Source organism: Colobus angolensis, unplaced genomic scaffold, assembly GCF_000951035.1.
Source record: "Colobus angolensis palliatus isolate OR3802 unplaced genomic scaffold, Cang.pa_1.0 Scaffold330, whole genome shotgun sequence".
In the NCBI taxonomy this organism is placed as follows: Eukaryota; Metazoa; Chordata; class Mammalia; order Primates; family Cercopithecidae; genus Colobus; species Colobus angolensis.
Genome location: NW_012116600.1, coordinates 3,523,629 through 3,537,410, shown reverse-complemented (window position 1 = coordinate 3,537,410; position 13,782 = coordinate 3,523,629). Strand labels below are relative to the sequence as shown.

At 37.0% G+C, this 13,782-nt stretch overlaps 1 protein-coding gene across 1 annotated transcript in view; it reads left to right on the top strand.

Moving 5' to 3' along the window:
• Window positions 1-13,782, top strand: part of PGAP1 (post-GPI attachment to proteins 1) — a 76,718-nt gene that overhangs the window by 55,683 nt on the left and 7,253 nt on the right. Inside the window, exon 21 of the mRNA XM_011952070.1 lies at window positions 13,287-13,379. Within this exon, the coding sequence (XP_011807460.1) occupies window positions 13,287-13,379 (93 nt within the window). The remainder of the gene's footprint in view (window positions 1-13,286; window positions 13,380-13,782) is intronic.

Sequence of the window (13,782 nt, the reverse complement as noted above, 5' to 3'; positions counted from 1 at the left end):
TTTCTCCAGTGTATGTTTTGGTTACCTTTAGTGAAAATTAGTTGGCTGTAAATGAGTGAATTCATTTCTGGGTTCTCTATTATGTTCCATTGGCTTATGTATCTGTTTTATGCCAGTACTAAACTGTTTTGGTTGCCATATCTTTGTAGTGTATTTTGAAGTCAGGTAATGTGATTGCCTCCAGCTTCTTTGTTTTTGCTCAGGATTTTTTTGCCTATTTGGTACCATATGATTTTATAATTGTTTTTTCTATACTAGTGAAGACTCTCATTGGTATTTTGATAGGGATTTCATTGAATCTAGACATTGCTTGAGGTAGTATATACAGTTTAACAATGCTGAATCATTCAATCCATGAACATAGTTGGAATTGCTTTCTATTTTTTTGTATGTCTTCTTCAGTTTCTCTCATTGGTGTTTTATAATTTTTCACTGTAGAGATCTTTTACTTTAGTTACTTTTATTCCTAGATATAATTTAATTGTAAATGGGATCACTCCCTTGATTTGTTTGTTTGTTTTGTTTTTGTTTGAGACAGAGTCTCGCTCTGTCGCCCAGACAGGAGTGCAATGGCACGATCTCGGCTCACTGTGAACTCTGCCTCCCAGGTTGAAGCGATTCTTCTGTCTCAGCCTCCTGAGTAGCTGGCATTACAGCCATGTGCCACCACGCCCCGCTAATTTTTTTGTATTTCTAGTAAAGATGGGGTTTCATCATGTTGGCTAGGCTAGTCTTGAACTCCTGACCTCAAATGATCCACCTGCTGCGGCTTCCCGGAGTGCTGGGATTACAGGCATGAGTCACTGCGCCCAGCCCTCTTGATTTCTTTTTCAGATTTCTATTAGTGTATAGAAAGTTACTGATTTTTATATGTTGACTTTGTATCTTGAAACTTTTACTGAGTTCAAAAAAACCAATTCTAACAGTATTTTTGGTGGAGTTTTCAGGTTTTTTTAAAATCTAGGATCATGTCATCTGTGAACAAGGATAACTTGACTATTTCTTTTCCAATTTGGATGCACTTTTTTTCTTTCACTTGCCTAGTTGCTCTGGCTAGGACTTCTAGTACTCTATTGAATAAGTAGTGAAAGCAGACATTCTTGTCTTATTTAGGTCTTAGAGGAAAAGCTTTCAATTTTTTTTCCCATTTTATATAGTATCAGCTGTGGGTTTGTCATATTTGGCCTTTATTGTTTTGAGGTATGTTCCTTTTATATCCGGTTTTTTAATAGTTTTTATCTTAAAGCGATTTTGAATTTTATCAAATGCTTTCTTGACATCTATTGAAATGATTTTTATACTTATTCTTGATTCCATTTGTGTTATTTATCACATTGATTGATTTGTATACATTGAACTATCCTTGCATTCCTAGGATAAATCCCACTTTATCGTGGTGAATGATATTTTTAATATGTTGTTGAAGTCAGTTTGCTAGTATTTTGTTGAGGATTTTTGCCTTTATGTTCATCAAAGATATTGGCCTGTACTTTTCTTTTTTTGTTGTATTATTTTCTGGTTTTGGTGTCAGGGTTATGCTGGCCTCATAGAATGAGTTTGGAGTTGCTTTCTCCTCTTCAGTGTCTTTTTGGAATATTGACTAGTGTTGATATTAGTTCTTTAAATGTTTGATAGATTTCAGCAGTGTAGCCCTCAGGTCCCATGCTTGTTTTTGATGGGAGACTTTTTATTACTGCTTCAATCTCATTACTTGGTTTTTTTTTTTTTTTTTGACAGAGTCTCACTCTATTGCCCAGACTGGAGTGCAGTGGTACAATCTCGGCTCACTGCAACCTCCTTCTCCCAGGTTCAAGTGATTCTTGTGCTTCAGTCTCCCAAGTAGCTGGGATTACAGGTGTGTGCCACCACACCTGGCTAATTTTTGTATTTTTAGTAGAGACAGGGTTTCACCATGTTGACCAGGCTGGTCTTGAACTCCTGACATCAGGTGATCTGCCTGCCTCAGCCTCCCAAAGTGCTGGGATTAGAGGTGTGAGCCACCATGCCCAGCTTCATTATTTGTAATTGGTCTGTTCAGGTTTTCTATTTTTTTTTCTTGATTCAACCTTGGTAGGTTGGCTGTATCCAAGAATTTATCCATCTCTTCTAGATTTTCAAGTTGTGGGGTTAAATTTGTTTATAATATTCTCTAACGATCCTTTCTGTTTCTGTGGTATCAGTTGTAATAACTCTTTCCTTGTCTCTGATTTTATTTGAGTCTTCTCTCTTTTTTCTTGGTCTAGCTAAAAGTTTGTAGATTTTGGTTAACTTTTCAAAAAAGCAACTTTTCATTTTGTTGATCTTTTTGTTTTTCCTTGGAGCTTGTTCATAGCTGATGTATTTTTTTCAGTCTCAATATCTTTTATTTCTGCTCTGATCTTTATTATTTTATTCCTTCTACTAATTTTGGTTTTCATTTGTTCTTGCTTGTCTAGTTTCTTGAGATGCATCATTGGGTCTTTTATTTGAAGTCTTTCTACTTTTTTGATTTAGGTATGTATTGCTATGAACTCTCCTCTTAGAACTTTCTTTGCTGTATTCCATAGCTTTTGGTATATTGTGTTTCCATTTTTATTTGTCTCAAGGAATTTTTAATTTTTAAAAAATTTCCTCATTAACCCATTCATTGTTTAGGAGTCAATTTTTTTTTTTTTTTTTTTGAGATGGAGTCTCGCTCTGTCACCCAGGCTGGCATGCAGTGGCAGTATCTCAGCTTACTGCAAGCTCCGTCTCCAGGGTTCACGCTATTCTCCTGCCTCAGCCTCCCAAGTAGCTGGGACTACAGGTGCCTGCCACCACACCCGGCTAATTTTTTGTATTTTTAGTAGAGATGGGGTTTCACCTTGTTAGCCGGGATGGTCTCGATCTCCTGACCTCATGATCTGCCCACCTCGGCCTCCCAAAGTGCTGGGATTATAGGCGTGAGCCACCATGCCTGGCCAGGAGTCAAATATTTTCAAAAATTTTTTTAAAGCATTTTCAAAGAAGATCCACACAGTCCAGTTGGTCATTAGTTTCATTAAGTTTTGTCAACTTAAATGACAAACAGAGAGAGGCTCTCTAAAGGAAAATGATGTTTATTTGTAATAGGGCATTGGTGTGCTACAGTAAACTTGTGCATATTCAGGGAGGTAAAGGAAGACAGGATGTTGAAGGAAAAATAAAAAGGATTAAAATTGTTTTGAAATGATTATTCTTGGCTGCCAGGATGAATAACAAGGGCGATGCCAGTTTGAGGTTGAACAGGCAGTTGCTGGGCAGATGTCCTCAGAGAAATTTTTTTTGTATAAGGTTGAGATGGCCTTTGTTCCAGGTTGCAGTCTTTTGTGTTAGTTTTATTATCAAGCATACAAGTGTGAGAACTCTCTCTTCTTAGCCTTCCTCAGCTCTATTTGTCAGGGTTTGTTTTGGTTTTGTTTTTTTCTTTTTTCTTTTTCTAACACAAATGACTCCATGTTGATTCTGGCCAGTTTTACATTTTCCCCCTTTTGATTAAGATCTTTCTCCAAAAGCATCACTGATCAATCACCCTATAGTTAGATTTTGATATCCCTTGGTGCTGGAATAGACCTGTCCCAGGTTGCTGGTCTAATCCCACATTGTAATGATTGGTGACTAGGAGTCAGTGGCATAAACCTTTTCGCCACATTTGAGCACTGAGGGAGGTTTGAAGGGAGTGGCTTTGAAGGAAGTCTACCTGGAGTCCATTATTAAGTTCAGTTTAGTTTGTTCCATAGTCTTTTGCCATCGTTTCAAAGTGCTGGGCCAGCATTAAGCTGTTAGGAGTTGTATTTCTACAAAATTTAAACAAGTTAACAGAGGAATGCTAGTGATTTTTGTACATTGATTTTATATCCTGAAACTTTGCTGGAGTCGTTTATCAACTGAAGGAGCTTTTGAGCCGAGACTATGGGGTTTTCTAGGTATAGAATCATGTCATCTGCAAACAGAGATAGTTTGACTTCCTCTCTTCCTATTTCGATGCCCTTTATTTCTGTCTCTTGCCTGATTGCTCTGGCAAGGACTTCAGAAAGGCAATTCCATTCACAGCTGCCACAAAAAGAATAAAATACCTAGGAATATAGCTAACCAGGGAGGCAGAAGAGCTCCACAATGAGAATTACAAAACACAGCTCAAATAAATCAGAGAAGACACAAAGAAAAACAGATAGAAAGTTTAAAAAGGGAAAATACAAAGTAAAATGATCAGTTTGCATAATAGTTTTGAACCATGAACCTAGGCTTAAACACAACCAGTTGAATACATCAAATGACCATTATTCTTCAAGTAGAAAAGGTCATTAAGAAGGGTAAGGGTGTCATGATACGAAGTCTTGTTCTGACATCTTGGGAAAAGCTATCTGAAGAGTGAAAGTGTCAACTTCTCATCCTGGCTTGTAGTTTGGATGACTCTGATTGTGACATTAGGTGGCTTGGTGAACTTTTTGTGTGGCCCCATCAAACATGAGGCTTATTTCTTAAAATGCATCTAGTTTCAGCTTATAGGGCTTTCAGAACAAAGCTGTTCTCATTTTCAGTAATTTCATGGAAGAAAGTTGGATTGGAAGAATCTAGGAGAATGCAGGATCTAGTCTAGTCTGTCAAGTAGTATAGTCTATCAAGAACTTGAAAACAATCAACAGAGCTACATTCTAATAACAGGTGTATTACAGCTTTTATTTAGAAACATAATTTTTTTTTATCTCTGCATTGATCACATAGCAATCCCAGATTTAAAAACTTCTTGAGGGCTGGGCACAGTGGCTTATGGCTGTAATCCCAGCACTTTAGGGAGGCTGAGGCAGGTTGATCACCTGAGCTCAGGAGTTTGAGACCAGCTTGGCCAGCATGGCAAAAACCCCATCTCTACTAAAAATACAAAAAAATTAGCTAGGCATGGTGTTGTATGCCTATAATCCCAGCCACTCAGGATGCTGAGGCACGAGAATCGCTTGACCCCAGGAGGCAGAAGTTTCAGTGAGCTGAGATCGCGCCACTGCACTCCAGCCTGGGCAACAGAGCGAGACTCTGTCTCAAAACAAAACAAAACAAAACACACACACAAAAAAACCCAAAACAATAAAAACCTCTTGAGGTTTTTAAGGTCTTAAGGTTCCTAGGCCTGCCAGCAATTGACAGTTTTTATTTACTCACTATCAGGCTTGGAACCTTTAAAGTCAGATATTCTGTGCATCTACTCAAACATAACATATTTGATAAAGCCTTGGTAATATAACTAACATTTAATACAATATTTCCAGTTGTGTCCTGTTATAAAGAGGCCGGATTTTTATTGGACCTATGGGAAAAAAAAATCATATGGCCTTAAGAATACTCAGATAGTTTCCAAATTTTGTAGGAACCAAGTAGAGAAAAAGCATATGATTCCATCTTTGTTCACAAAAGTATACTTTACCAAATTTCCTGCTTAAGAGATAAATTTTCCTTAAATCTGGAAAAGAAAACATTTAAGTGAAGAACCAACATTTCAAGTAGAAGTCATAAAAACACTATCAGTTGGTCAATCTCATGTAATTAATTTTTGTTCTGCTTGATTTTGATTAGCAGTTTCCTGAGCCCATCAGTTTTTTCATCAGGGTTTTGGAAATTTTTATTTAGTTAATTAATCTTAAAGTTATCAGAAATCTGTCCTTATTGGACAGGTGTGGTGGCTCATACCTGTAATACCAATGCTTTCAGAGGCTGAGATATGAGGATCCCTTTTTTTTTTTTTTATTTGGTGACGGAGTCTCGCTCTGTCGCCAGGCTGGAGTGCAGTGGCTTGATCTAGGCTCACTGCAACTTCCACCTCCCAGGTTCAAGTGATTCTCCTGCCTCAGCCTCCCAAGTAGCTGGGACTACGGGTGCCCACCACCATACCTAGCTAATTTTTTTTTTTGTATTTTAGTAGAGACGGGGGTTTCACCGTGCTGGTCTCGAACTCCTGAACTCAGGCAATCTGCCCGCCTCCACTTCACAAAGTGCTAGGATTATAGGCGTGATCCACCATGCCTGGCCGATATGAAGATCATTTTTGAGGTCTGGAGTTTGAGACCAGCCTAGGCAAGATAGGGAGACCAGGTTTCTATAAAACAAAAAAAAAAGAAAAAAAAAGTTTAAAAAAAATACATTAGCTGGGTATGGTGGCACATGCCTGCAGTCTTAGCTATTCAGCAGGTTGAGGTGGGAGGATCACTTGAACCCAGGTGTTCAAGGTTGCAATGAACTACAGTTGCAATACTGCACTCCAGCCTGGGCAACAGAGTAAGACCCTGTCTTTAAAGGAAAGAAAAGAAAAAAGAGAGAGAAAGAGTTCTTGTTAAAGTTTTTTCATGAAAAACTTGATTGCAATACAGCTGATTGCAAGTGCTTTTGGAGAAGAATTGAAAACAATAACTGTGGATGACAGAAACTTATCATAGTCATGGTTCAAATCTGATGAAAGCCCCAAAGTGACAAGGAAATTTTAGTTATTTCTGTTAACATGCAGCATTTTAAGATATCAACTAGAATCATGACTGACAGCATTATATCAGGACCATCAGACTTTTATCAATTTTACATAATTTTTAGAAATGTTGACATCAATAGCATATCCATACAAATATAACTTTGAAGAAGATTTAACATAACCAAAATTATGACTGATAACATATTTGATTTCTGTGAATTTATATAATTTTATAGCATATCAATAACATGAATATAACTGAAAGAAGATCTAGTATCACTTATCATTTGACAATGTTTTCCATATAATTTACCAAATAAGCCTAATCATTTAATATCTCTACAAGATGAGAGATATATTCTTGGAGGCTTTTCAGGGGCCCAACTAGAAAATCTGAAAGCTAAGATAAAAAAGACTTAGTTTAGAATTTTTGGTCAGGTGTGTGGTGGCTCATGCCTATTCTCTGAGCACTTTAGGAGGCCTAGGAGGGTGGATCACTTGAGCACAGGAATTTGAGACTATCCTGAGCAACATGGTGAAACCCTCTCTGTATAAAAAATAAAAAATAATTAGCCAGGTGTGGTGGCATACACCTGTGGTCCCAGCCACTTGGGAGTCTGAGAAGGGACGATCACTTAAGCTTGGAAGGTTGAGGCTACAGTGAACCGTGATTGCACCATTGTACTCCTCCACCAATAAAAAAAAGAAATTTTCATCTTTGGAAAGCTTGCCAAAGAAGTCAAAAGGTTCAAAACACTTGATCAAAAGAGGATCACAGGTCATTGTGAAATAATAGTTCATTTAAAGTAATAAAAGACTTAAAAAGCAATACAGAAAATTGTATGGATATAAAAATATTAACCTTCTTAAAGCTCAGTTATCCTAAGTGATAAAAAAAACTAATAAAGATTAACACAGGAAATTATCCTATAAAATGTCAGTACTGTGTAATTTCCTGTGTTATCTGTATTAGGTTTTTTATTACCAAAAGATAAAGAAAAGTCTGTTGCAGTGTGACTTCATCTTCTTATGGGAAACTCATTTAGATAACCCAGAACTTAAACGAACCTGATGAACGGGTACTTGAATTTAATCAGATACAGGAAAAATGTGTCTAAGGTTATAAGTGTAAGCCCATATTATAGAGGGATATAAACAAGAAAGCTAGTTTTGGAAACAGAGGAATAAGTGGCTGGTAGAAAAAGTAAAAGCACGTGACACAGTTTCCTGATTACATGGAACAATTGAGACATATCAAGAAAAGCCAATAATATAGAATCAAGTTATCCAAGAGGAAATCATTGTTTTTCTAGATGAATATTTTGGCTTCAGGCCATAATAGTAGAGTTAGAACTGAAGAAGAAAGTTACACAGGAGGTGACAAAAAAGTTTGAAAGGGAGGTTATCACCTGAGGCCTTCCTTTTTTTTTTTTTTCTTTTCTGAGACGGAGTCTCGCTCTGTCGCCCAGGCTGGAGTTCAGTGGCCGGATCTCAGCTCACTGCAAGCTCCGCCTCCCGGGTTCGCGCCATTCTCCTGCCGCAGCCTCCTGAGTAGCTGGGACTACAGGCGCCCGCCACCTCGCCCAGCTAATTTTTTGTATTTTTAGTAGAGATGGGGTTTCACCGTGTTAGCCAGGATGGTCTCGATCTCCTGACCTCGTGATCCGCCCGCCTCGGCCTCCCAAAGTGCTGGGATTACAAGCTTGAGCCACCGCGCCCGGCCTCACCTGAGGCCTTCTTAAAGGGAGAGAGGAAGAGCAGATCTCAGGAGGAAATGTGGCAGAAATAGAAACTCTGGACAGTGTAAAACATGGCTGTTAATGAAAACAGATTTCAGATTTAAAAATCAAAACCTTTTCTAATTTTCTAAGAGTAAATGAGTATTTCAAGAAAGCCTTGCTGCTTTTACATAGGGGACCAAATTTTTAGTTTTGCGTTAGTGTATCTTTAATATCAAAGCTTAATCTTTAGAAAGACAGAAATCTCTTTTATAGCCAATTTGATCACATGCAGAATTTTCTTTCATAAAGTCACTCTTCATCAACTTTTTTCATGATTTACTTAGACCTTTGATAACATGCTTAGCCTTTCTGTCTTGTCCAAATATTTCCTATTTCTTAAATAACCAGTCATTTTACTTTAGGACAAAAATGTATCACATAAGTTGTTCTTATACAAAACTGTTCTGTTTTCTTTTTAACCTTCCTTACCAAAAACGCATTCTCAAGCCATAACTTTATTCACATCTCTCTTACTTACTGGTTCCTTTCTATCTTGTTTCTATTTTTTTCTAAATCTGTATTTTGAAACAACCTTTAAATAACATCCAAATTAGACAAAATTATTTTTCCTCAATAAAGAACACATTTTTATGCCTTTCTTATAATTTTTCTCATCAATAATACATTATTTTTAATATACTTTATATACATTAGAATTGTTACTGTAAATTAATTTATATTTTTAACTAGAAATTTAACTCTTAGTAACCTTAAATTTAACAAGTAATTTGAACTGTCACTTATTAGTATTTAATAGATGAGAACCAGCTTATTTATTAAAGATTTACTTAAGTCACTGAACTAAAAGACACTTGGGTTAATTAGTATATAATTTATATGAGTATTCATTTATTGGAGCCAATCTGAATAGAATTTCTTAGGGGATTTTGGCCAACTATGCCAATACATGTACATATGTATAAATGTACCTGAACATATATAGACATACTCAAAAGCCTTAATAGATTTCATTTTGGTATTTTAATTATAAAGTCGTAATACAAACTCACTGGTTTATGAAAGACAATTAGATTCAAATTATATTTCTGACAGAATTGGGCCCCTATAGGTAATTAAGGCTGTGGACCAAAATTTGGGGTAAAGTAGCCTGCAGGATGCAGATCAAGTAAAATGTTAAATTAGGCACACAGAAAACCTGAAGTAAATTCCCTAGAAAAGACATGTGTAACAAACAGAATGTAAATTCCATAGAAACTAGGGTCCTCAAACCACAAAGACATTTGTCTTTACACCAGGAAAGACTTACCAGAAGAGACAAAAGGTCTTCTGTCATCCCAGGAGAGATGTAAGGTCCTTTATTTACCAGATCCGGAATAAAGTCAAGAGGTTCTACCTTGATTTTAGAGGGAGAGAGAGTCCTGGCCTGAAAAAGGTGTGCGGTGGAAACAGAGAGCTCCAGGGGCTCAAGTGAGTACTGCACACCAGTTCTGAGCATCACAAACTGTGTCCAAAAGTAATCCTATTCCAGGTCCTACCTCTGGACACTCTTCATGTCAACCTAAATAACAGAGGGGGCCTCTCTAAAATAAAATAATGTTTATTTGGGAATAGGGTATTGCAACAGGAATCCACAGGTCATAGTAAATTGTTTGCATATTCAGGAAGGTAAAGGAAGACAATAAGTGTTAAAGAAGAAATGAGGAGGATTATATAATTGTTTTGAAATAATTATCCTTGGCTACAAGGATCCATAACAAGGGTGGTGCCAGCCCGAGGTTGGACAAGTAGTTGCTGGGCAGATTGTCCTCAGAGAAGTATTTTTGTATGTGTGTAAGGTTGCTGTGGCCTTTGAAGAGTTGTGGTTTTCGCAGAGTCTTCTGTGATAGTTTTGCTATTAGGTATACAAGCATGAGAACCCTCCCTTCACAGCCTTCCCTGACTCAATTTGTCAGGATTTAAAAAAAAAAAAAAGAAAGAAAGAAAAAAGAAAAAAAAAAAAAGCACAGTGACTCCATTTTGATTCTGACAACAACTTTCATTGTCAGAAATGAATTGTTTCTTTATCTGTAGGGTCTATTCTTCATCTCTTTTTCTCCCCTTATAATTTATCAGATAAAACTTTTTTATATACTTTTGTATTTTCTACAGTTTGGAGTTTGCTGATTCCATCCCCATGGTACAGTTGAACATGTTTTTCTATTTTCTATAAATTGATAATTAGAACTATAGGTGTGATTAGATTCAGGTTATTTCCCACTGATCCCCATCCCTGTTCTTTTTTTGCTGTTGCTGCTGCAGGAATAGTTCATAATATGTGTACTTCTAATAAGAGACACTCACTCCCTAATTTCCCTCCTTGTCATCCTAGTTTGTTTTTTTTTCTTTCTTCCCTTCCTTACCCCCCGTCTCTCTTTTTCCTCTTCCTCTTTCCCTCCCTTCCTCCCTTCCTTCCATTTTTCCTTCCTTCCTTCTGTCCATCTGTCTGTTGTTCTTTCCTCCTTCCCTCCTTCCTTCCAAGAGCCAATGCTTCATTGCTGCCTTTTCAACCTACATGTGGCTAGACAAGACAGATGATTTCTTAAATGTATCATCTGTCTTTCCCAAATTTGCAAGAATTTGGGATCCTCTTAAGTTTTAAGACATCCCCAAGAAAATTCCTCACTTGTTTTCTCCATTTTATACCCTGGCACTTGCAGTTTCCTTCCTGTAGTCTGAAGACTTCTTAAAATATAGAGCCTGATCTTGTTCTCCATTCTATTCCTAGTGTCAAGATAGTACTGAGCACACAGTAGGCATTTATTATATTTGAGCTGTATCAACTGTGTCAATTAGGCATACTGAATGGAATAATTGAGATTTTAATGGACTATTTCAAAGGTATGTGCAGGATTAAGAGAAACCAACAAGAAATGAAAAGGTGCTAAACTAGTAACAGAGCCATCTAGTACTCCAAGGTACCAGGACAAGAGAAGGAACAAACCTAGAGGGCTGTAGGAGTGGACACCATTCCTGGAGCTGTAGCCTGGTGTGCAGGAACACTACAGCCACTGCCAACCTGTGGCTCAGCAGGAAAAAGATGAGGAAATACATACACTAACCTTATTTTCTCCTACCCTCCTATCTGTTGATACCTCTAACTCCTGAACTTAACTAGAAGCCAGTCCATAAAAGTCAGCCTTCCAGAATTCAGGAAAAAGTGAGGGGTGGAGAATGGATCTGGAGAAGCAGATGTAGAAACTGTAGTACAATGGACAAAACCTTCCCTGGAGTATAGCAGTTATTACAGTTTCCAGGAGGCTAAAACTTTGTTTCACTGGGCTTGGACAGTGATTAAGGGAGGCAGGAGCAGGGAAAAGAGTGTGGCCTGAATATATTAAAGCAGCAGTCCATAAATCCCCTCCACTCAAATCTTTCTACAGCTACTTAGTGCCCTTCAGTTACTTTTATACAACTTCAAGTCTGCCTTTAGTGTTAATTTTAACCTGATTTAACCTATATTCCAGGAAGAGGTAGGCAATATTCAGTTGATCTGCGCCAGACCCAGCCTTTTAATTAAGAGATTATTCTGGCCGGGTGCAGTGTCTCATGCCTGTAATCCCAGCACTTTGGGAGGCTGAGGCAGGCAGATCACAAGATCGGGAGATCAAGACCATCCTGGCTAACACGGTGAAACCCCATCTCTACTAAAAAAAAAAATACAAAAAATTAGCCGGGCATGGTGGCACATGCCTGTAGTCCCAGCTACTCGGAGTGCTGAGGCAGGAGAATGGCGTGAACCCGGGAGACAGGTTGCGGTGAGCCGGGCACCACTGCACTCCAGCCTGGTAACGGGGTGAGACTCTTTCTCAAAAAAAAAAAAAAAGAGAGATTATTCTGACTCTATGACATCAACCAGACTTGAGTATAAATGTATATCTTGTTTTGAAAGTCTGAAAAAAGTCTCGTTTTTCTTGGTTTCAACTGACTTGATAATTGATTCTCAAACATATAGAATGTACATCTGGGGGATGTTTGATGCTGGTTAACCTAGAGGCTTTAAGTATTGGATTGTGTAGCCAACCAATTACAGATGTAGTTCTGAACCAAGGATGCTTATCAAAAATCACCTGTGGATTATACCCATTAGAATGACGGTAATTAAAAAAAGACAAATAATAAGTTTTAATGAGGATGTGGAAAACCTAGAACCCTCATACACTGCTGATAGGAGTGTAAAATAGTGTCGCTACTGTGAAAAAAACAGTCTGACAGTTCCTTAAATGGCTAAATATAGAGTTATTGCATAACTCGCATCTGCATTCCCAGGAATATAACCAAGAAAAATGAAAGCATATATCCATACAAAAACTGATATACAAATGTTCATAGGAGTATTATTCATAACAGCCAAAAAGCAGAAACAACCCAAATGTCTGTCAAGTGATGAATGGAAAAATAAAATGTAATATAATCATACAATGGAATAAAAGGAATTTGAATAAAAAGAAATTAAATGAAATACTGGTATATGTTACAACATGGATGAATCTTGAAAAATGCTAAGTGAAAGGAGCCCATCACAAAAGACCACATATTATGATTCCATGTATATGAAGTGTTCAGAATAGGCCTATCTTTAGAGAAGGAAAGTATATTAGTGGTTGCCAAGGGATGGGAATTTGGGGAGTGATAGTTTAAAGAAAACTTTCTTTTGTGGATAATGGAAGTGTTCTAAGACTGTGGTGATGGATGTACAACTCTGAATATACTAAAAACCACTGAACTGTATATACTTTAAATAGAAGAATTATATCAGAATTGTGTCCAATAAAGCTAATTTTCTAAATCACTAGTGGAGTTTTGTGAAAATACAGCTGATGAAATCCCAGCTTTGACTTCCTGAATTTGTTTTTACAAGTGATTGAATGTGTACTGTAATATAAGAGCCATTGAATTGCAGCTATTTTTAATCTTTCAAGAAGAGTCTCTGTGATAGTAATGAAGACGCTTGCTTTCTCTGACACAAAATATGTTGCTCTTATAGAGAATGTGGGATATAGTATATCTTATACTTAATTACTGTGAATTGCATGTAACTTTTTTTAAATCACCAGGTTGTTGCTTAGAATATGCTACCATGTTGGATAAAGAAGCCAAACCATACAAAGTTGATCCTTTTGTAATTATCATTAAGTTTCTGTTGGGGTAAGTTTTATTATCTGTGATAATGATTTTAATTGTGTTTTACATGTAACATTATATTTGGTTCCATAATGCAATATAAATTTTCATACAGATTTGGCAGTTGACTTGTTTCGTTAAATGGGATTTTTTTTCTCTTAGGCAGAGGTCTAATAAGTATATCAATGTTTACTTAATAGTATAATCATTTCAAAAGTAATGACTCACTTTATATATATCAGTCTAAACTTAGACTGCCTTTAATGTTTGTAAATAGGTGTATATGGTCCATGATCTGTGAGTATCCTAGATTCAAATGCAAATCATTACAGGATATTGATGAAACAGTGCCTCTCTGATCACTTTTGAAAGTGTATTTTAGATCTCTCTACCCTAGTTAACATTCCATTCTTTTTTTTTTTTTTTTTT